At 40.5% G+C, this 23,047-nt stretch overlaps 1 protein-coding gene across 3 annotated transcripts in view; it reads right to left on the bottom strand.

The window, feature by feature from the left end:
• The window catches only part of VCAN (versican), a 112,185-nt gene extending 90,015 nt beyond the window's left edge, over positions 1 to 22,170 (bottom strand). Inside the window, exons 1-3 of one of the 3 annotated variants that reach the window (XM_036278811.1) lie at positions 21,890 to 22,170; positions 9,963 to 10,038; positions 1,595 to 1,969 (exon numbers count right to left, since the gene is read on the bottom strand). In XM_036278811.1, coding sequence (XP_036134704.1) covers positions 1,595 to 1,969; positions 9,963 to 10,032 — 445 coding nt within the window. In that variant the 5' untranslated portion in view covers positions 10,033 to 10,038; positions 21,890 to 22,170. Of the gene's footprint in view, positions 1 to 1,594; positions 1,970 to 9,962; positions 10,039 to 10,244; positions 10,331 to 21,889 lie in introns of those variants that run through there. The other 2 variants (XM_036278810.1, XM_036278812.1) reach the window with 2 other exon arrangements.
• Positions 22,171 to 23,047: the final 877 nt, after the last annotated feature.

Below are 23,047 nucleotides of genomic sequence, written 5' to 3'. Positions count from 1 at the left end.
CAAGAATTTGAATCGTTTTAAATTAGTCATATGTTGACTGAAACTTCAAATAGTCTTCTTGGTCATTAAAAATCTCCCATGTGCACTGAGGACTGTCAGTAAGGGGGCACCAAGGGGCCTCCACGACCCAGGCAGGGAATCTCAGTCTGCACAAGTACCTGCAATTGTTGGAATAATTTGCAGACCTCATGGGGCTAAGGAGATTAAGCAGAGGATTTTAATTGTTTCAGAGGGGCAAGGGGCAAATCCATTGCTAATGTTTTAATGATGAAAATTGTAAGAAGTTGTTAAACTCCTTTGGGGATTTTAAATATATATATATACTTATATATATTTATATGTATATAATTTACATATTATACATACTGATATATATTATTACAAAAACTTATATATGTGTGCATCTAACACTATTACCTATCGATCTAGAGAAACAGTAATAGAACAAAACAATTCTATGCCAACTAAAATAAATGATAAAAAGCGTAAAAGAGTAAAGAGGCTGGGACAGTTAGCGGATGCCTGGATAACATAAAAATAGATTTATGGAAGAGAGCAATAGAATATGAATGTAAAAGGATGTCCAGAAAATTAATTTGTTGCATCTGAAATGTAAAGTATTTCCTTTTGGCTACACAAGAAAGAGTTTTAATAAAGCCCTTTGTGTATATTTCTGAAAGGTAAATATATTATAGGGAAATGGAGGGTTGGAAGAAAAATCTGTTCCATCATGTCTGGGTATAAGAATTTTGCTTAATAACTTGCCAAAATATTCTTCTTCCAAGAGCTGTGGCATTATGTGTTTACCCAATTAAAACAATTTTTCTTTGCTTTGTCTCCTAACTTAAATTCAAATGACACATAAACCCCTACTGAAAGAAGGCTAAAACCAAAATGTATCACTGCAGGACTGAATGGATAACAACTAGTATATTTCCCCTAAAAAAAAAAATCACAGAGTTCTTGTTTTGATCCAATTCAAATGTTTATTGAGTCGTGGCCTTTTTAAGGCATTGTGATATGTACCGTGGTACTTATTAAGTGCCTTATATCTTCAATGTGAATCAAGACAGAATTTATATTTCTTAAAAGAAAACTCAAAGATTTTAACAATCATATTAGGAGAGTGAGAGAAAAAGGAGGAAAAGGATTTTTTTGGTGTTTATATACATGTATATGTGTGTGTATATGTTTATGTGCATACACACATATGTAAAAATTAAAACAAAATGTAGATTAGCCTTTACAGTCTTAAAAAGCTATCATTGATAGGTCTTAATAATGATCTTGAAGTATATACCATGTCTTTGTATTCATTACCTCCAGTGTTCAAACTATACTTTCTACAATGAATCATTGAGGTTGCTGTGCAAAAAGTCACCTTCCTTCACACACACACACACACCACACCACACACACCACACCACACACACATACCACACTGCAAAAAAATAGTTTACTTTTGGTGAAAGACAGAGACTGTTGGTTTTCCCACTTATCCAAACCCTGAACAATAGTTGCATTTGAGTGCTGTTTCGCAACGCTTCGAACCAGGTATCACGTTATACAACCTTATAGATTCCAAAAGTCTTACCATCCACGGTCAATGACACAGCTTCCTGTGTGTCTTCGATCCCGTACATGACATCACAGCGGTAGAGGCCCGCATCACTTGCCAGCAGTTTGACCATGGTGAGGGAGGCATCACCCACGTCCTCAGGATGTGTGGGCACAGACACTCTCCCCTTGTAGCCCTGGCCAATCTTGATATTCCCATTTTGAGCCACGAGAACAGTAGTCTCCTTTAAATCCTTTCCACTCTTGTCCAATTCAATCTTTGACCATTTGATTCGGAGAAATTCGCTGGTGTTGTAACTGGGTGGTAAGGTAGGCATGGTTGAAAAATGACAAGGTAGGTTGACTTTTCCAGACAGGGAGCCCTTAACAGGTGGGTTTTTTTCCACTTTGTCTAGAAGAAAGAGGAAAATACCAAATTAACAGTCCTTAAAAAAACACCAAACTCGGTCTATTCAATATGTGAATGGATCAGAAACCCTTACAGAAGTTTGTTACATCTTCAATATGTGAAATAATAAGAATGATTTCATAGACAGACAATAGTATACAATTTCAATAATGTTTATAACAAAGACAGGGATTAATAATGCTCTCATTTTATGTACAAAAAAATATGACATTAATTTTAAATATTTGTAACTCAGTATTTAACATGAACAAATAAGTGATACTATAAGGCAAGTATAGGAAAGCAATCAAGGCCAAAGGAGACTAGAATCAGCAGTGCAGGTTTAAAGGGCTGAACCAATGTTATAAAGAGCATATGAAAGGTAAATTTATGTCACAGGTCAGAAGATGAAAAACATTTGTTAAGATAACTGCCACATTACCTTAGAGGAAATGAAAATAAAATTCAAAGAGGAAGTGAAAATAAAAAAAGTACTTCAGTAGACTGGAGCAGGGGGAAGTCTAACACTTGAAGGGACCCTCTTTGGTTTGGTGTTTGAACCGAAGGCTTTCATCATAATGACAAACCCAGCTGCAATCACTTTGCAGTGAAACATTACCTCTAGGTTATATCCTGGGGGAAAGTTGGCATCTGTTCACATAACCTCCTAAAGTATTAATCTGCACAATGTCTTTCTGTTTAAGCCCTTAAACTTTTAATGAGAAGGAATGCATTGGCTACAATTTAACACTATTACATGCAAAAGAAATGTTTTTTTTACTCTTATAGGAATCCATATCCTTCCCTCCCCACCCCACCCCCACTTTCCAGTGTCTACTAATTGGCTAGACCATATTTTGGTAATAACAATGGAAATTATCATTAATATACAAGCAACCTCGACTTAATGAAAATATGATGAATACGTTAACAGTAGATTCCAGATGGAGTGAAATAATGAATCTTAATTAACCAAGTGATGTATACCTAACAGTGTGTTAGTGGTCAAAGGTGTTGGTAACACGCACGTCAGTATAGACATGCCTCAGAAATGATATAGCTGTCAATATAGCCGTGTGGATTCAATTTAGGATAAGTCATTTTGTAGGAAGATAGAAAAGAGTATACTCTTTAAGAGAAAAATTCCTCTCTATTGCTAGAGATGGAAATTTAACTTTAGAAAGACTGGCCTGTAAAATCTTTCCCGTGAAACAAATAAATCTAAAATAATTAATACAGTATTATATTTACTGTACTGATGATAGAAACCATTAATCATTCTTCCCTGGTTGGTTTGGCTCAGAGGTTAGAGTGTCAGCCCCAGGACAGAGGAGTGTTGAGTTTGATTCCCAGTCAAGGGCTCCGACTTCAGTTGCAGGATGGACCCCACCCAGGTTGCGGTAATGCAGGAGGCAACCAATTGACATGTTTCTCTCACACTGATGTTTCTCTCTCCTCCTCCCTCCCACTCAATCTATAAATCAATGAAAAAATATCTTCAGATGAAGATTTAAAAAAAAAAGAAACCAGTAATCATTACAAATTTATAATGATCTTTACTGTCATAAATTTCTTTATCACTTTACTAAACTATATATTGCTTGTCCAAAACAGCATTTAAAGAACTCAAGATTAAATAAAAATAAAATGACGTGTGCTACTAGCTGCACTAAATTAATCTTTAAAGTGTTACAAAAACTATTAGTATTTTGGAATATAATAGCAAGGGAATATGTCTATTTTTAATAGACTGCTTGGCTTAAAAAATAAATTATCTTACTTAAAGCTCATCCTCAGGGTGGAACTGGTCCAATCCTGTACTGAGGATGCTCTCCTAAGAGAAAGCGACACTCAGGATCACAGCTGGCTGGTGACAGACCTAAGCCAGAACTCATGTCTTCTTACACCTAATCAAGGAATATTTCAGCTTTGGTATTAATTGGGTTCTTCCTCTGCCCCTAAATTAGTTTTATTTTCTTTCCAGAGTCTACGCCTATCTTATTTCTAACTCATCCTATTTATTTTTAATTGTTATCTGAACTAAAAACTGTCAGCAATTTCATGATCTTTTAAATAAATCTATAAAGTCCACAGAAGACTTCTGGAGAGAAACTACTACCTGTTACAGAGTCCTTTGATTTGGAACCCATTAGGGAGATCATGACTACATAGTTTTTGTTTTGTTTTGTTTTTGCCAAGAATGGAGGTCCTGAGAAAGGAAGGGAGAATTTCTAATAAAAAATCTCCTAATTGACATTTATCATATGTTCTAGAAAATCTCATCTTCCTTCCTGAAGACTTATTTAGATGATTGGCTTTTCCAGAAATAAAGTATTGCTTTTCTCAAGGAGAAGAAACTCCTTTATCATCAACCTCAATGATGGTGTAAGTTACAAGATTGTTTACCACTTCCTTAAAAATGATTTAAGGTAAATGACTTCCAATTTCTTAATATTTATTACTAAATTATAGTTCTGTTCACAGTTTTATATGTGTAGGGTCAGATATGAAATTCAGCCCAATCTATCCAGTCGGGAGGTTTTGGACACTTAGAGCATTTCTCAATAACTCTGCTGTAAGTGAAAAGATATATTGGAACAAAATGATGTCAAAGGCAAATTTCTCAATTGTTCTGGATATTATGTGTTGTTCTGGATGTTTATAGGTACAAGAAAATTAAAAACTTTGGTTGGATATAAATATATATTCCATGTAGAATCCAGGATTAACAAAAAGCTGTGTGGTCATTTCTTTTGTGTATGAAATATTAATTCTTAATGTACTGGGTCACAAGAACTAAGTCCACTAAATCTAAATATTTTAAGAAAAAAATTTAGTAGTTCAGAGGATAATGTTTATAGACTACCCTTGTTTACAAAATAAAATTGCTACCTGCAAAAAATTGTCTAAAATTCTGACCATGCAAGTAATAAAAATGAATGCAAACAAAAAGTTCACTGTTCCTACCAATGGTTTGTGATCTAAATGAATACAGTAAAGGAGAAATCGCTAAATAGTGAATAATCAATTACTTTTCATTGTCTTTTAGTAAATTCTGCAGAACAAGGATGATGTAAATTCTATCTACATAATTTGACCAAACGCACATATACACACAGAGACCTTGATCAAAATCATGTCAGATTGAGGGAAATTTATCACTTTCTCAGGTGATAAATATTATTCTCTTGTTCATTTATTTACTCATGACTGTTCATGACTGCACTTATTAATATTAGAGGAATATCCAAATAACTAGCTCAGTGTTAGATAATCAATATAATGTATATTGTTAAAACAAGTAGCTCTTTGTGCATTAAAATAAAGCCAATAACCATGTGTTCCATGGTGTTAGCTATTGACCTTTTGAAGGTCTGAGAATAAACAGAAAATCCTTAGGATGTAAGTACTTGTATCGACTCACAACTAGGTCTGCTATGTGTCTCACCATGAACCTGGTTAATCTGTTTTATGTGGATCTTACATTTTCAACTTTTCTCTCTCACAGGAAAAAATTAAATTCTCCTGAAATTAGCCCCATCTAATTACATCTTTTAATCATGATTATAGATTTACAAAAACTTGATTCTTGGAGTAAAGCATACAACACAGTGGTTAAGAGCATAGTTGGGTTGGGGGGAGGTGATAAGGTTCTTTGAGAAAATAACACTTGAATTTAGATATAAATGACCAAATGGCTATTAGAATCTAGGGTCCAATAATCTGTTAACAGCCCAGGAGCTGTCTTTTTCATCATTTTCAGGAAGTAAAGGTGAAGGAGCCCAGTTGCCCGGGTTCAACTCCAGGCTCCGTCACCAAATTGCTATATGATCTTTTACATTATCTATGCCTCCAGACATTTTAGTACTGCAGTTTCCTCATCTGCCAGGTGGGGAGAATATAAGCACCTGTCTTATTGGAGAGTTAAGATTAAGTCAACTGACTATGCAAGGTACTTGAACAAGGCCTAACACATAGAAGTTATTCAATATTTTTAGCTATTATTACTATTTTAAAATACTGTCAATGAATATATCACTTTCCCCCCTCATTTTTGATGTGAACTCTTTCCTTTTTCTTAAGTAGAAAGTCTAAACTTTGTTTTAAGTGAGGGATGGTTGCCTTCCCCTTCAAGGTTCTCCTATTACTTTCTCTGTAATTCCCCTTTTATTTCCCAAACCGACTCCCTTTTCTAAATCTCCTTTCTACGTACTCCCTCTTCACTGGATGCTGTTATCTTTTCCTTTCTGTGACTTTCACCTTTATTTCCTGAAAATGCTGAAAAAATCAGGTCCTGAGCTGTTAACAGATTGGTGGACCCTAGAATCTCAGCCATCTAGGTCATTCTAATCTCTAAGTGTTATTTTCTCAAGAGGCCTGACCATCTCCCCCCAACCCAGATCATTCTCTATGATGCCACACGGCTTTATTTTCATCAATCTGAAACTACCTGGATTGTTTGTTTACTTATTTATTGTCTGTCTCATACAACTAAGAGATTAAGTTTGATAAAATCCAGGACAATAGTATATCCCTGTACACCCATAATAAAACCTGGCACATAGAAGGTACTCAAATAATGTTGTCAATGAGTAGATAAATGAATGAATGGATGGGGGGGGGGGTGGATGAATAAATAGATGGATGGACAGATGGAATGAAATTTAAACTATGAACTTCCGGTCAAGATGGCGGGTAGGTAAACGCTGTATCGAGTCCTCCCACAACCACATCAAAGTTACAACTAAACTACAGAACAACCATCATTCAAAACCACTTGAAATCAAACTGAATGGAAGTCCTACAACTACGGAATTAAAGCAGCAGCCACATCCAGACTGGTAAGAGGGGCGAGGGCTGGTGGCCAGAAGGGCTGGTCCCACACCCACGTGTGGCAGATAAAAATCAGGAGGACACCTCAGCTGGGAAGATCCTCCCCAAGGACTGAGGGGTCCCCGTCCCACACCTGGTGCCCCGCAAAGTGTTCCAGTGCCAGGAAGAGAATCCCCATAACTTCTGGCTGGAAAAACCAGCGGGAACTGAGGCTCAGGGAAGCTGAAGCGGCTGGAGCCCCAGGCAGCTCCCTAAAGGGCCCGCGCACGAACTTATCGGACTCGCTCCCTCTAAGCTTGGAGGGGAAGCAGCTCGAGGGGCACCAGAGACATACAGGGAAGAACTGAGCTGTTTGGCACTGGAGCGAGGGCTGGAGAGGGGGCTTCCTCGGGGACAAACGTGCTGTAAGAGGCCTTTGTTCCTTTGGTGAGCCCTTCCCTGGGGCGGCAGACAGTCTCCATACCTGGGACTCCAGCAACCTGGCTCACACTGGTAGCCCCGCCCTGCTGACTCCCTGATGCCCCGCCCCACCCAACTTTCAGGCCCACCCAAGCTTTTGCCACTTGCTTAACCATAGGATTGGCCTGTCTTGGATCCTGCTTCAGGTTTTTCCTAAATTCTTTCAAACGAGCAACATCTGGTCTCAGTGAGCCCCATACCTCTCATTAAGTAATACACAGAAACAAACACAGGGAGGCAGCCAAAATGAGGAGACAAAGAAACAGGTCCCAAATGAAAGAACAGAACAAAACCCCAAGAAAAGAACTAAGCGAAATGGAGATAAGCAACCAAACAGATGCTGAGTTCAAAATACTGCTTATAAGGATGCTCAGTGAACTTAGTGAGAACCTCAGTGAACTTAGGGAGGACCTCAAGAGCATAAAAAAGGACCAGTCAGAAATTATGGATGCACAGTCAGAATTGAAGGAGGCATTAACTGAAATTAAGAATAATTTACACAGATTCAATAGTAGAGTATGTAAATCTAAGAACCAAACATCGATTTGGAATATAAGGAAGCAAAAAACGCCCAATCAGAACAGCAAAAAGAATCTAAAAAATGAGGATAGTGTAAGGAGCCTCTGGGACAACTTCAAGCGTGCCAACATTCGCATCTTGGGGGTGCCAGAAGGAGAAGAGCGAGAACAAGAAATTGAAAACCTGTTTGAAACAATAATGACAGAAAACTTTCCTAACTTGGTGAAGGAAACAGACATACAAGTCTAGGAAGCACAGAGAGTTCCAAACAAGATGAACTCCAAGAGGCCCACACCAAGACACATCATCATCAAAATGCAAAAGGTTCAAGACAAAGAAAGAATCTTAAAAGCAGCAAGAGAAAGGCAGCTAGTTACCTACAAGGGAGTTCCCATAAGGCTGTCAGCTGATTTCTCAAAAGAAACTTTGCAGGCCAGAAGGGAGTGGCAAGAAATATTCAGAGTGATGAAAAGCAAGAACCTACAACCAAGATTACTCTATCCTGCAAAGCTGTCATTTAGAATTGATGGCCCTATAAAGACTTTCCCAGACAAAAAAAAGTTAAAGGAGTTCATCACCACCAAACCGTTATTATATGAAATGATGAAGGGTCTTTTTGAAGAAAAAGATAAAATATATGACAAACAAAATGGCAATGAATACATATCTATCAACAATGGAATATACAAACAAAATGAACAGGTAGAACAGAAACATTCTCATAGATACAGAGAACATTTTGTTGGTTGCCAGTTGGGAAGGGGGTTGGGGGAATGGGTGAAAAAGGTGAAGAGATTAAGAAGTACAAATTCATTGCTAGACTGACAAACCTCAAAGGGAAAGGGGCTGGGGGGGTGGGAAGAAATAAACCAAAGAACTTATATGCATAATCAGTGGACACAGACAATAGTGTGGGAAAAGGCGGGAGGGGGGCAGGAGTGAGGAGGAGGGGGTCAATGGGGGAAAAATGTGGAACATCTGTAATACATTTTACATTCAACAATAAATATTTTTTAAAAAAAAAAAAGAAATTTAATCTATGAGTCTTGAAGAATGAGTTGAAGTAGAACTGTGGAGAACAAGAGACTGAAATGCCAAGCAGAAAAATTACATGTGAAAAACCAGGTAATATGAAAGTCTGTGTATGGAACTGTAAATTAGTTGAGAATGTCTGAAGCATACTGTGAGTGTGAGGAAGGAGTAGAATTTGAGCGCGGAGAGGTACACTGGACTGGAGTAGATCGCTGACGTGCAAGGCAGTATTATTCTTCATGGGCCATATTCCATGAATTTGGAATTATAAAACATTCATTTGATAGGTATGTATATAATTTAAAGCTAAGAAAAACAGTGAATGTTAACGTATCGAGTTACTTTGAGAGAGAGAAGAAAATGAGGTAGTGACAAATTCTTGGCTGTCAGTCTTCTCTTTATCTTCTTGACTTTTCTCAAAATCTAATCTCCTGAGGATTTGATAGTCTTTGTTTGCTTGTTTTTGTAGGAAAATCTTTGAGTAGTAGTGAAGAAGATGGAAAAGTTGCCCAATGACATATATAGTTGGCTCTCCATATCTGCAGGTTCTGCATGCCCAGGCTCAACCAAATAAAGATAGAAGATGTTTTGTCTTTAAAATATTATGATGTGTACTATGTAGTTAAGCCTAGATGGTTGCCTCTGTACTGAACATGTACAAACTTTATTTTCTTGTCATTATTCCCAAAACAATACAGTATAACAAGTATTTATATTATATTAGGTATTACACATAATCTAGACATGATTTAAAGTGTATGGGAGGATGTGCGTAGGTTATATGCAAATACTACGTCATTCATATAAGGGCCATGAATATTCTTGGATTTTGGTATCTGTGGGGATCCTGGAACCAATGTCCCATGGACACCAAGAGATGACTGTATGAGCTTTTTTGCACAGTCTGTAAGTAATCTGGGAAGTTACTGAAAGCCCACCTGCTTCTTTAGTATCCTGCTCATTATTTTATTTTGATTGATTGATTTAAAACCTCTGTTTTCAGCCTAATCATATTTTAACTAAAAGTTTTCAGCACTGAATAGATAAAAAAATTCATCCTCAATTCTAGTGACTCCATATTGCCATTCCACGCCCCAGCACTTACATTTTTATTTCCCTTAGCAACTAACTAATAAATTATTACCACACTCACCTTTATTCAGTGCATGGGTTGCTATGAAGGTAGAACATATCCATAAGATGCTCTTTATATTAATCAACATCTTGTCCTGGAAATGAAGAAAAATACAAAGGAAATCATAAGCATTCAGGTTTGTGGTGGGCCATACATCACATGCTATTTGCACATTGTGTGTAGTAAGAGTACAAGAAGTAGCTCCTCTTGAATTGCAAAAACAGGAGAAAAATTGCAATAGGAGAAGTTATCCCAACACTTTAATTATTGGTTTGACTTCTCACCCAATAGAGTAGTTACCAGAATAATCACAGAAACTGATTTGGGGGCCATAACAATATGAATGTGTGGGTCAGCCCGACTGGGTAGGCTGGAGGAACAGTGAAGACCACAGCCTTCATTACTAGTGGCTCGGAACTGGCACAAAGGGGGAGGGGTAACCACAAAGTCTGTTTAGAAACAGGAAGTTGGGCACAGATGGAGTAAGAGAAGATAGGAAAGCAGTAGGGAGAGAAGTTCAAAGAAGAGGATTTGCATCAAACTTGAGGTGGGAAGGAACCTGCTGGTGGTCCAGGCACCTGGTATCAAAACAGAGAATAAAGACTTCAGCAGGCGTTTTAAAGCACAGACCCAATTTAGGCCCTCTAGGAGTCTGAACAAACTAAATGTATTATGAGGAACTATTAATTACAAAAAGACCAGTGTTTGCCAGGAGTTTTAAAGGCATTCTAACAGGTCTAAAGTCTGAAGGGTAAAAAATTAAAGATAACACCCTATTCTGAGTCAAGAAACCTGTCCTGGAGTTGCTGTTATTGTGAGACTTGGCGGAGGATGTTTTAACAAGCTGGGACTCAGAATGGTCTCTTCCAGCTCAAATTTCTATGAAGCTGTAATTATGAAGAGGGTAAGTACCAGTGTTGGGGACCATCTAGAAATCAAAGAGCCAATCTTTCAAGAGTTGGAGATTGGATCTCCACAGTTGTTCCCCTCTCAGCCACACTTAAAACTATTCTGTAATCGCCAATGTTGGTTGGCTATAAGTAGCCATTCCTCTTTCTCCTTTCCAACAAAACTCGGATTCCATTCTAGTGTCTACCCTCCTTCACACACAATATACTTTAGAGGAGCCTGGGTCAATCCCAGCCCAAGAGGTGGTCCCGACTGTCCTAAGGAAAACACATTCCTGTCACCAGCGATCAGTTCTGACATTAATGTATAATGCAATTTGGCCAATGAGATGTGAGCAGACCTCTGCAGAGGTTCGAGGAGGTGCTCCTGGGCAAGGTGTATTCACCTTAAAAAGAGAACAAAAGGGCAAGGTGGTAGCTTTCATTCACTGCGCAGTATCATGATAAGGTATTTCTTCTCAAGCTGTTTGAGCCATCTTGCATCCAAGAATGTATAAGATAGCCTCAGGGAATGAAGCTGAGCAAGACTGGGGATAAACAGAGCTTAAACCGAGAGTGAGCCATACCCTTGAGCTTCCTTTTATATGAGATAATAAATTCCTTTATTATATAAACCCAGTAAAATCAGGGCTTTTTTTTACTTGTAGCTAAAGGCATCTTACTGAAACACACTTGTGTTGGTGTCCTAAATAACTTCCTAACACTTTCCTTAGAAAATATCTAAATTCTATATTATTTAAGAAACCTAGATTGATAACAACCAAATACTATAAGAATTCAAGTCCAATTTGCGCTCAGTTTCAGTCTCATAATTTATGCTAGCTATGCGTTTTTCCTTGATATTCTTCTCCATTTGATTGCTTTATTTTATGTATCTTGAAATAAGTGTTAGACCCTCTCTAAAACAAAATTATAAAAGTCCAGGTAATTCCTAAAGAACATTTTCTAACCTAAGACATTACATGTATTTTTCATCTATAGACCATTTGACAACTCACAATGAAAAGCATACAGTTTGGTTTTTTTATCCTCATCCGAGGACATTTTTGCATTTATCTTCACATAGAGTGGGAGGAAGAGAGAGAGAGAGAGAAACATCAATGTGAGAGAGATACATCGACTGGCTGCCACTCACACGACCCCAACCAAGGCCAGGGACAAACTGCAACCGAGGTACATACCCTTAGCGGGAACCGAACCCGGGACTCTCTGATCCGCGAGCCAGCACTCTAACCACTGAGCCAAACTGGCCAGGGCGAAAAGCATGCAGTTGATAATCCTAAATTAACCTTGATAATTAAATTTATTATTTAGCATATAATTACTGGGATATGCTAATAAACATTGTTAAACACTAACTGGGATATTAGATTTCTACATTTCCAGATTTCTTATGATACCATGGCAAACAGAAAGTATACACTTATAGCTCAGTTGTCATTACAATATTTCAGGGGAAAATAAAGATATCAATTTCACATACTCTATAGTTAAAAGTTTCTAAACAAAATGAAATTTTAGATTGTATCATAAAATGCTATTAAAGAAAATGTATTGTGAGTATTAACTGAATCCAAACATGAAAACTTTCTATCAATGTACTTATAAACAATAATTTCCCATCATCCTTAAAGAAAAATTGTTCTCAGTTTTGTTTGTTGGTTTTTGGTTTTTTTCTGGAAATGTTTATAGGCATAATGTGAAAAGTCTGGGCTCCACTGTCAAATAGCCATGAATTCAAGTTCTGAATCCTCTACTTACATTCTGTGATTTTGGATAAGCTACTAATTCTCTCATTTTCAGTTTTCAGTATTAATTGTGAAAGTAGTACTTAATTATTGGAGTGATTGAGAGAACTGATAAAATCATGCATATGACATATAGCCCAGTGATACACAGTGTACTCAGTACTCAATATTTATTATCAAAATTACTAATTCAGTCTTTCTACAGGTGTTCTTTTCCTGGTTTCATATTACTGATAGTAAAAAAAAAAAAAAAAATTATTTAAAGCTCTTAGATTTTAAAATTGCAACCTGGTTACCCCTATAAGAGCAATGTGCAACTCTATGCTTACAATAAATTGTCCTATGTGCTTTGAAGCAGTACTTGTAAGCATGTTTTATTTCCTCTGTAGACCTAGCTCTGGAAGGCAGAGTAGTATCATATTCAACTTACTAATTCCCACAATATTTCCACAGTGCCAAGTTTAGAGATTTGTACACCAACCAAATGCATGACCAATGCTTTCATTTCCTATTCAAAAACACACTTTGAAGCAAAGTGCCAGCAATCTCTTATAAATATGGGCAAGTAGGCTAATTAACAACTGAAATACATTTAAATCAATCCAATTGAATATTTACCATGACACAATAATATCTGATGTCTGTCAATATCTAGAGTGTTGATATCATAACAAACCCAGAGCAGAGGTGTGATCCTGACCTAGGAATGGGTCTTCTGTATCCTAATCTCCTCCAAGACAGATATGCTAAATCTAACTCGATGTACCGTACTTTACCCTTATAAAAGTGTCCTCTTTTTTGATGGAGTGGGGAAAAAAATGGTCTTTCATCTATATAACAAGTATATTCATTACTTGCCTTACAATTGCCCCTAAGACAAGTATAAAGAATGAAGCCAATACATTGAAAATACAAGGGAGAGATTGGTCATCCTTTAAACACATTTGTAAAATTATGCTTAAATAAGCCGCTTCTAGGAATGTATCCTAAGAAGCCTGAAACACCAATCAGAAATAATATCTGCACCCCTGTGTTCACAGCAGCACTATTTATAATATCTAAGATCTGGAAACAACCCAAGTGTCCATCAGTAGATGAGTGGGTTAAAAAAAAGCTGTGGTACATTCACACAATGGAGTACTTTGCAGTTGTAAGAAAGATCTCTTACACTTTGAGATGACATGGAGGGACCTCGAGAGTATTATACAGAGAGAAATAAGCCAGTTAGAGAAAGACAAGTACCACATGAACTCATTTATTTATGGAAGATCATGAACAAAATAAGCTGTCAAACAATATAGATCCAGAGACATGGAAGTAGGGAACAGACTGACAAACCTCAGAGAGAAGGGAATGCGGGACTGGGGAGAGATAAACCAAAGAATTTATATGCATTTATGCACAACCAATGGACACAGACAATAATTTGGGGAAAGCAGGAATGGGGTGGGAACGGGGAGGAGGAGGGTCAATGCCGGGGAAAAAAAGGGGGGATATCTACAATACTTTCAACAATTAAAAATAAATAAATAAAATGAAAAATTGGAGTTTTCACCTTAAGTCTCAGATCTTTGACTCCTTTTGAAAAAGCAGATCTAGCAACTCTAGGTTCATACTCCAGCTGGCCAGTCATTAGCACTAAACGGGCAGGAACCTCTTACCTCGGCTCTTTGTGCTCAAGGTTGTCAGGGCTTCTCACCCATTTCTACTCCCTGCCTGTTCCCTACAGGCACCCTAATTTACCACCTTTGTTGTACAGGAAGGTCCTTTATCTCTTCAGTAAATATCTCAGAGTGGTTTACTGACCTTAAATTGCCTCAGTCCATGGGCATTCATTCATTTCTCTAATTTTATGAAGGCTATGTCTATGTTCATGATTGTTAAGGCACACTGTTTACCTTCTGTGTTTGACCTTACTACATGAGAAACTTTCTAAAGCCTCTTTTTTATTTTTATTTTCAGTACTACTAAGACCCCCATTTCTATTCTTCTGCTCTTCCTGTCAGTCTTGTAAGCATAATCTATTAGTGATAACAAGTCTGTCTGCATAGAAAGACCTGAGAGATAGGAGGGCTGTGCCTATATTTAGCCTTCTACTCCAGTGAAGTCAATGAGAAGAGAAAGTCTTTGAACAATCAAGACACAGCTGACTGCGGCTGTTTAATTGCCTGGGAGACACAGAGACAAGGTCAATCAGACTCCTGTCCACGAGAAATGACTGCAGAGAGAATAAAGGTCACTCCAGGAATGGGCTTCCTTAGAGAAAGAGAGAGCCAACATTGTAGCAAACAGATATTTAATATTCCCCCTTGATCTTAGGGAAGCCCCACTGAGCAAAGTGGTTTTGTCTTCTGGTCTTTGAATTAGTTACCCCAGACAACCAATGTCTAGGACACCTCAGCCACAAAGTGGATGTAATGAGCATTGCCCATATTACTCCTGGGTGCTTTCTCACAGGAGGAATCGCTGTAATACAGAGAGCAGCTCTCATGGTTTAAACATGAAATCTCGTGAATTCACTTCACAGGAGTAATGGTGCCATGTGAATGTATCACTAACCTGTGATGGATTCCTGAACCTGGACTTGGCTACGCTTTTTTTATGTCATTGTGCCTTAGTACTGCTCTCTTCTCTGCCTGGGGAACTTCATCATCAGTCCACTGTAAACACACTGCACTCTCTATTCTACTTCCTGTGCTCGATTTTCATCATAGCACTCACCAGCATGTTATGTATGTCTTTGGGAACTGCCTTTCTCTCCTCACCATAATATAAGCTCCAGGAGAGCAGTCTTTGGTATTTTGTTCATTGCTGTATCCACAATGCCCAGGACACTCAGCAAATATTTGTTGAATGAATCAATATGCCCATTTTTTACATAATTATATGCATATTACATACCCTATTTGGTACATTACTTTCTTCAATTAAAATACAATGTATCTTGGAGAACATTTCACATCAGCAAATACAAGTTTTCTATGGTATTTGTAGCTACATAGTGTTCCATTAGCTGAATGTGGCACCCTTGTTTCACCAGTTCCATGATGAGCCTTCAAGGTGTTTCCAAATTTTTGTTATTAGAAAAAAATGCTGCAAACGACATCATTGCTCATTTGTCTTGGGTGACATTTGTTTCAATATCTATATGACAATATCTAGAAGAGAAATTGCTGGGTCAAAGGGTATATACTTTTTTTTTTTTAATTGATAGCTATTACAAATTTTTTTTTTAAAGATTAACCTATTTACATTGTCATAGTACTATATAAGAGATCCAGTTGTCCCACAATATGGTCAACACAATTCATCAAACTTTTTATTTTTACTGCTTTCATTGATGAAAAATGGTGCAGTATATCATTGTTGTTTTAATTACTATTTCTTTAATTATGAATGAAGCTGAGCAACTTCTCATAATTAAAAAACATTTGTATTTCTATTTCTTCCAATTGCCTGTACATAATTTTTGCCTTTTAGTTTTGACTGATTATGGTCTTTTTTTTTTTTTTTTTTCATCTGTAGAAGTTCTTGATATATTAGCTCTTTGTCTCTCATATGTTATAGATAGTTCCCAATGTGTTGTTTTTTTGTGTAAATGATTTAATTGCTATTTAGTCAGACTTGTTAATCTTTCTAGAATGGCTTCTGGGTTTTATCTTTTGCTTAGAACAGGTATATCTACTCCTAACTGATTATTTTAGAATTCCTGTGATTTCCTCTAGTTATTTTATTTAAATGTCATTCCCCACATTTCATATTTGATCCATCTTAAAATTATTTAGGATAAGAAATGAGGTAGAAATTGACTCTTTGAGTGAAACAATCAGTTGTCCCCAAACCATTTATTGTGTAATTCTTTTTTTCCACTGAATTTTTATGTCCATTTCAGTCCATTTCTGGACTCTCTCTTCTGTCCCATGAAACTAGACAATTCTTAAAACAATATACTCCTACCTCATTTTATATATTTAGTAGGAAGTACATGATTTATGTAATATTGTCCTTATTAAGGACAATTATATAAAGGAATTATATAAATCCAGATTCTCACATATATACTATATTAACATGACTTATGTGTATAGTTTTCCATTTGCAAAAGCCTTCCCACAGGTATTCATCCTTTTGATGTTTATAACTGTATATCTGTATATCCATTTAATAAATTCTGACATTAAAGGTCTAGAAGTCATGTCTTCAACTGGGTTTCTCAGCTGGTAAGTACAATTTAAGCTTTCTGATTCCAAGTCCAAGGCTCATCCCACTACACCACAGGTAACATCAACTCAGTCACTTAATAATAAAAAGATTATAAACTACATGTTATATGTGTATTTATTATAAGTGATGTAATCCAATTTTATAGACAAACACCTCTTAGAATAAGAATTTTAATAAATCTAAATGTAGATATTCATTTATACCCCTTTATAGATGATAGATCTATCTAGAGGAATTTCAGGAAAACATAACTGACAAACACATTAAACAATGGTACTTTGCACTAACCACTGAAATACAACCACTTCTGGCATATTGGGTGATAAGAATTAAGCAAAATCAAAAAATCCTGGAGAGTTTACACATATGTGTGTGTGTGTGTCTATACATTATATATATGTGTGTGTGTGTGTGTGTGTGTGTGTGTGTAGACATATATATAATGTAATTTACCAAGTCTAGGCTACCAGAGGAAACTGGCAAAAATTCACTCATTGAAGTGGAGCTCAGCCAAGACACTTATCTCTACATCCCCGTGTTCTGATTCCAAACCAGAGAGAGCATGGGCCTTGTGTTTTCTGGTAAAGTACAGACCTATATAACAATCAGCACGTTTTCTCAGACCAGAGCTAGTAACCCCCAACAATGAGGGTTTGTGAGTCCTAACTGGTTTCTCCAGGTGGGTGGTGAAATAATAGCCTACTACAGTCATTCATTCTTTTCCTCAAACGAACCATGTGTCTTGAAAAATTCTGTTCAGCCACAGGGCAAAATCCCATTTTAAATACAGTGGCTAGTGATGTTTGCCCATGAATAAGGTCAACAAAAATGTTTAAACCCCACAAGAAAAGGAAAGCTTAGTTTTATGACTGTAGGGAGACAGCCTTGGTTGATCTTTGTGTTCTCAAAGGCTCTGATGCTCAATCAGTGACCAATCATTAACCATGAAGTACTTAGGCATACAATTTGAGGGAAGGGAAAACAATAACTGTATCTTTAATATAAATTTTATTCAGCCTTAATTTAGCATTTCAGGTCTTTTCCAAACAGAATTTACAAGGGTGCAGATATAGATATCTTAAAATATTAGATGCATTCCCCTCCAGTTTGTAAGCATAGAGAGAAAAAAAGTAACCTATGTCTGTAAACATTTGTAAATCTAGGAGGATTCTTTTCAAAGTTCATTTTTAAAAGCCAGAAATACAATTTAGGAATAACTTTTAATTTCTTTTTTTCTACTAAGAAAAAACAATAACTTTGAATTTTTGCATAAATTCTTAAGGATTATCTGGACTCTCATCCTTCTTCCCACTACCCACAAAAAGATTAAGGACTGTGGACTTCCTGCTGGAGGAAGTAATTGCTCAATCACTTTGGAATCCACTGGAACCCTTTGCAGTATTAATTAGCCAAGGCAGGCATATGCAGTTGTAAAATATCCCTTTTACTTAGAGCTCAGAACTGGAAGTCAGTCACTGATACCTTTTGCATTAGATGCTGACATTCCAAGTTACCTATTGCCCAAACTGAGATTTTATCTCAGCAAACTAGTTGTTGCCTCCATGGCTACTTTCCTATTTTTATATTAAAACTCACAACATCCCATTTTCTGACTTTATATGACTATGTTCACGACAGACTTGGCATAACTGCCAAGTAGTACTTAAAACAATTTACGTCACAGCTTTTAGGAAACAAAAAGAGAAAGAGGATCAATTAGATGTCAGCATGTGAGGTTGAAAAGATCATTAGAACCCTCTTCTTCCAAGAACAGTGAAAAAAATAGGCGACATTAATATACAGCTCTAAGTGGTAACCTCATCTGCGCCACATTCCCTCAAGTCACTAGTTCAGTCATTTCATAAATATGTGCTGAGCTCCCACTATGGGCAGGGCCTGCGCTGAGGCCCCTGATGCACAGGGACCTCCCCTACACCCGCAGCCCCATTCATATTTGTATCCACGGAATTCAATCAGTCCTTTCAAAAATGGCAATTGTTTGCTATTCCAGACGAATTCTTTATAACAGTCTGGAACTTGATTATCCTGTAACAACAACAACAAAAACGGTCTTTAAGCCGACCTGAACGTGTTTAATACAAGATAAACTCGTCTCATTTTTCTGCCAAAAAAAAAGTTTGCTTGGAGTAAATCTCTGCTTCTTCCCTGTTGCAAGGCAAAAACTCCTCCTACCGCTCCAAAGAAACAAGAAAAAAAAAAGTCAGCCTTTTAATAAGAGTGTTTCGCGCCGTCTGGATAGAAGTCGAGTCTCGTCTGGCAGCTGCAGCCCCAGCCTTAGCGCTGGGTGAGCTTACGCGGGGCTCTCACCGCGCAGCCCGCCCCGCCTTTCCCCGCTCCTCCCCGCCCCGCCCCGCCCCGGTCCTGCTGTGAGCAAAGCCCCGCCCCCATTGACTTCTGGGCGGGGACCCAGGAGGCGCCCCGCCAGCCTCCTGGCTGAAAAGAGGGCTGATTCCGCAGGACCGCTGTCTTGAAGCCCAAGAAGTCACACCCGTCTCGGGCCCGCAGCTGAAGCTCCAGCCCACGTGGCGGCGGATGCTAAACTCCGGAGCTGCAAAGTGTGCCGTCCGCGGTTCCTCCCTCCGCGTCGGCTGAGTCCGTCATGCGGCCCAAGCCCTGACGCTCTAAGGGGCTAGTTCTTTCCCTACTCTTCCACCCATCACGTTGCTTCAGTCGCGTTTGTTGTTGCCCATGGGATTAAAAGCTATTTTAACAAGAGACGCTAAATTCAGCCCAACATTTAGAAAGGAGCCCAGCCGGTTCTCACCCAGCTTGTTTCCGTGCATCTGCCCCGTCTCGGTCCCTATCTTCTTCCCTTCCCACCATTGTCCCCTCCCTTCCCCTTCCCTTCCTTTCTCTTTTTTCTTCCAGGCGCCCTCCTTCCAAATTTCCACGTTCATCGAGTGCCATGAAGTTGAGGCGGTTTAAACTTTGGTTTAGGGGCTTTTCTTTTTCAAATGCCCTGGGGCGGGGCCCTAGCTTTGGGTTCAAGTAGTCATGAGCCTAAGTAACATTTCCAAAAGTAAGGCATTCTGTATTATCTTTCTTAAAGCGACGCCCAAAATTGAGCATCATCCCCCATACCCCAGCCCCAACCTGGGTCCGCCCGTGGCCGTGCGTTTGTGCGCCAAGCTGCAGACTCGTCGCTTATCCTGACTGACTCGGGAGACGGCAGTTCTGAACTTCGCAAAGACAAGGTCTCCTTCTCAGGTCCTTCAAACCCCTAGATTTATGCCGCAGGTTCTGACGTGGAAAACTACAGACTAAGGGGAAGGTAGGGTCCTCTATCCTGGTGAAAACGTCTGGCTTCGCTTGGGGACTCATTTTCCTCCGCCTGTTGGATTTCTCCATTAGGGGGCGCCCACACCCGCCACAAAACTCTCTATTCCTAGACGTCTGGGTTCAGCAAGTCCATTGCACGCTACTGCGGGCTGATCTCAAGGAGCGCACCGCCTCCCTCGCTCCTCCCTTCTAGCCAGCCTCCGCGGACAAGAGAGGCAGGGATTTCACACAAGCCATTCATTTGTCGACATGGGGGAGGGGACGCAGGAGCAAGGGAGACCGAGCAGTAGAGGCTGGGAGAGGGGAAGGGAGGCAGAGAAGATAGAAACAGAGCGAGGGAGACAAAGATGAGACAAGGGACACAGAGAGACTGTTTTTCCGCCTGTGAATGTGTGCAAGGCGGGACAGCATTCCAGGCTCCGCGTGGATTTCTCCTCCCTCCCGCAGCATCTCCCCGGGACATGCCGGACTTGCTGAGGCACAGCTGAATCCCAGAGCAAATAGTTTAGGCTATGACACGATTTTTCTACCTCGCTCTCCTCTTCCTAACGCACTGACCGCTCCACGCCCAGTGACACAGACGGCGAGTCGGGAGAGACTTGATAGCCCCTAGTCTGCACGCACCAGGGATATCGCCCGACTGCGCCCACGCCTCCGCAGGGCGGTGGGACGCTCTGCCTAGGGCGTCCCGCGTGGCTCCCAGCACTCGCTCTTCGCGGTCGCTGGACCCGCCAGTCAAGTTGCTCAACTAGGGCCGAGAGCTGGGAGGGGGTGGGGAGATGGAAGGAAAAGGAGGGCTGCATTCGCCGGGGCGAAAGAGCTGGTCCTAGAGGCTCCAGATTCGAGTCCCTGCGCCACCTTTGTCTATAGAGCGCTCAGAGCGCTGGTTTGCCCACAGAGACGGGAGCGAAAGCCTCCACTCGCTCTTCATAGTGAGATAAAATTCTTGCACATCCCTGATGGTTCTGAGCGAGTTTTCCCGCCCAGGCGCCTCCCAGACCTCCGCGGTGCTCCAACAACCCCACCCCCATCCCCTGCTCCTTCCCCGCCAGCTCCTGGGCACAGCGCGCAGGACAAAAGAACCCAGGGGCACCGGAGAGAGCCTTGACAGCCCCCAAGTAGCCAAGGAGATGCAGCCCGGGGACCCTGCACCTCCCGCGGCCAGACCTCCCCCCAGACTGCCTTCGGGCTGAGGGCATCACGTCCGCACAGGTCCCGGGCTGCTGGAGCGCGGGGTCGCCCTGTCAGGAGCTGCCCAGGAGCGGCTTTCCAGGAACGCAGGGAATTGACTACACACCGGGGGCCAGGAACCAGGTGGCTTGCACCAAAGCGGCTTCGGGGACTTGTATGTGGGCAAGTCTCGGAGTCCTCATTCAAACTTTTTCCTCAGCAGGTTAACCAAAAAAGATCATGGTGCCAGGGGTCCCTCTCTCCTCTCCAGCTCAAGACTACGACTTTTCTAGAGGTTCTCCACAATCCCCTTCCCTCCCTTCCCCCAAATCCGTTAGTACTTCTACCCCCACCCACCTCTGGCTTCTTTTGTCTGGATCTTTTTCAGTACCATGGTCCCTCTGTATTCCTCTCTGCAAACGTCCTTCTGAAAGTTACCTGCATTTTTCAAGTGCATACATTTTCTTAACTTCGCTCTGCAGCTAGTTCTCTCTGCCTTACTTAAAGCCTTCTACAATTGCAATGTACTTCTTTTTCCTAAGCTCGCTTTTTTCTATAAGTTTTTTTTAAGGGGGAACAAAAGAAACGTGATTACCTTGAAAGGCGGCTTAGTGCAGTTTGTGGGAAACAATTCTCCGCAGAGCTGGGCGAATGGGCTCGGCGTTGCCCGGGTGGGTCACATAGGAAGCGCGGTGGCCTGGGGAAGGGTGCGGAGGGTGCGGGACGGTGCTGGAGGATGCGGGAGGTTGCGGGGCTGGCCGCGGATCCCAGTCCCAGCGCCTGTCCACAACACTTAATGTTCGCGGCTGTTTCGCCCGCCCGCCTGGAGTTCTTCCCCAGAAAGGCTTGGGGCAGCTCGCCTGCAAGTTCAAATGCGGGTTGTGACACCCATCATCATTATATCACTGTACCGTCAGCACCGAGGAGGAGACTCAGCGAGGAGGAGGAGGAGGAAGAGGAGGAGGGTTCATTCACAGGCTTCTGAAGCGCTCCGCTGCTTCAGCCACTCCTAAGAGCCCAGGCTTCGAAAGCAGGCAGAGGGGCGGAAAGGCAGCTCCCCGCGCTTGCGGTAGGGACCGCCTGCCTCCCTCCCCAGGCACTCCCACCTCTCGGCGTTTCTTCCTGACAAGTACCAATCGGCTTGGGGACAGCAGCGCACCCCATTCAGCGACTCACTAAGTAACATCGCGCTGTGCGCTAGGAAACCACTGCCCTCCCACCCCTTCCCCACCCCCACTTCCCCGCCCCCGTGCTGCCAGTTCTGGGTTAGGGGGAATGAGCCCCCAGGCTCTTGTGGGGCAGGCCAGTACTAGACAATTGAGTACCGTCAGTTCTTCTAGGGAGCAAACGAAACTCTGTAAAATCAGCAAAGAACTTGGTTGCAGCGTGTTTACGCGGCCACAGAGCTTGCCTGTCCCATCTGAAGGAAGTGTCAGGCTCGCGGCTACTGCCAACCTGAGACACAGAAAACAGGATCCTTCTGAGACCTAGGGGAAAGCGTAAGAATTCCCCACTGCCTTCCCGGGAACTACGCAGTGGGGAGCCCAGCAGCATTGCGCAATATACAAAGACCCCGGTAATAAAGTGCTGCACAGGAAATTCTCTTGTTGGATTCAAACAGATCCTCTTCCTCTGACACAAATTTACATGAAGTCTAGATTCTGCTTTCTTCGTTCTTTGCTTCAGTCTTTCAAAGTGTCCTTCATGGTAGAGAATTTAATCATTTTTCTGAGCGACAGAGACTCCTTGGATA

This window comes from Molossus molossus, unplaced genomic scaffold, assembly GCF_014108415.1.
Source record: "Molossus molossus isolate mMolMol1 unplaced genomic scaffold, mMolMol1.p scaffold_m16_p_3, whole genome shotgun sequence".
In the NCBI taxonomy this organism is placed as follows: Eukaryota; Metazoa; Chordata; class Mammalia; order Chiroptera; family Molossidae; genus Molossus; species Molossus molossus.
This window is presented reverse-complemented; position numbering and strand designations above follow the sequence as displayed.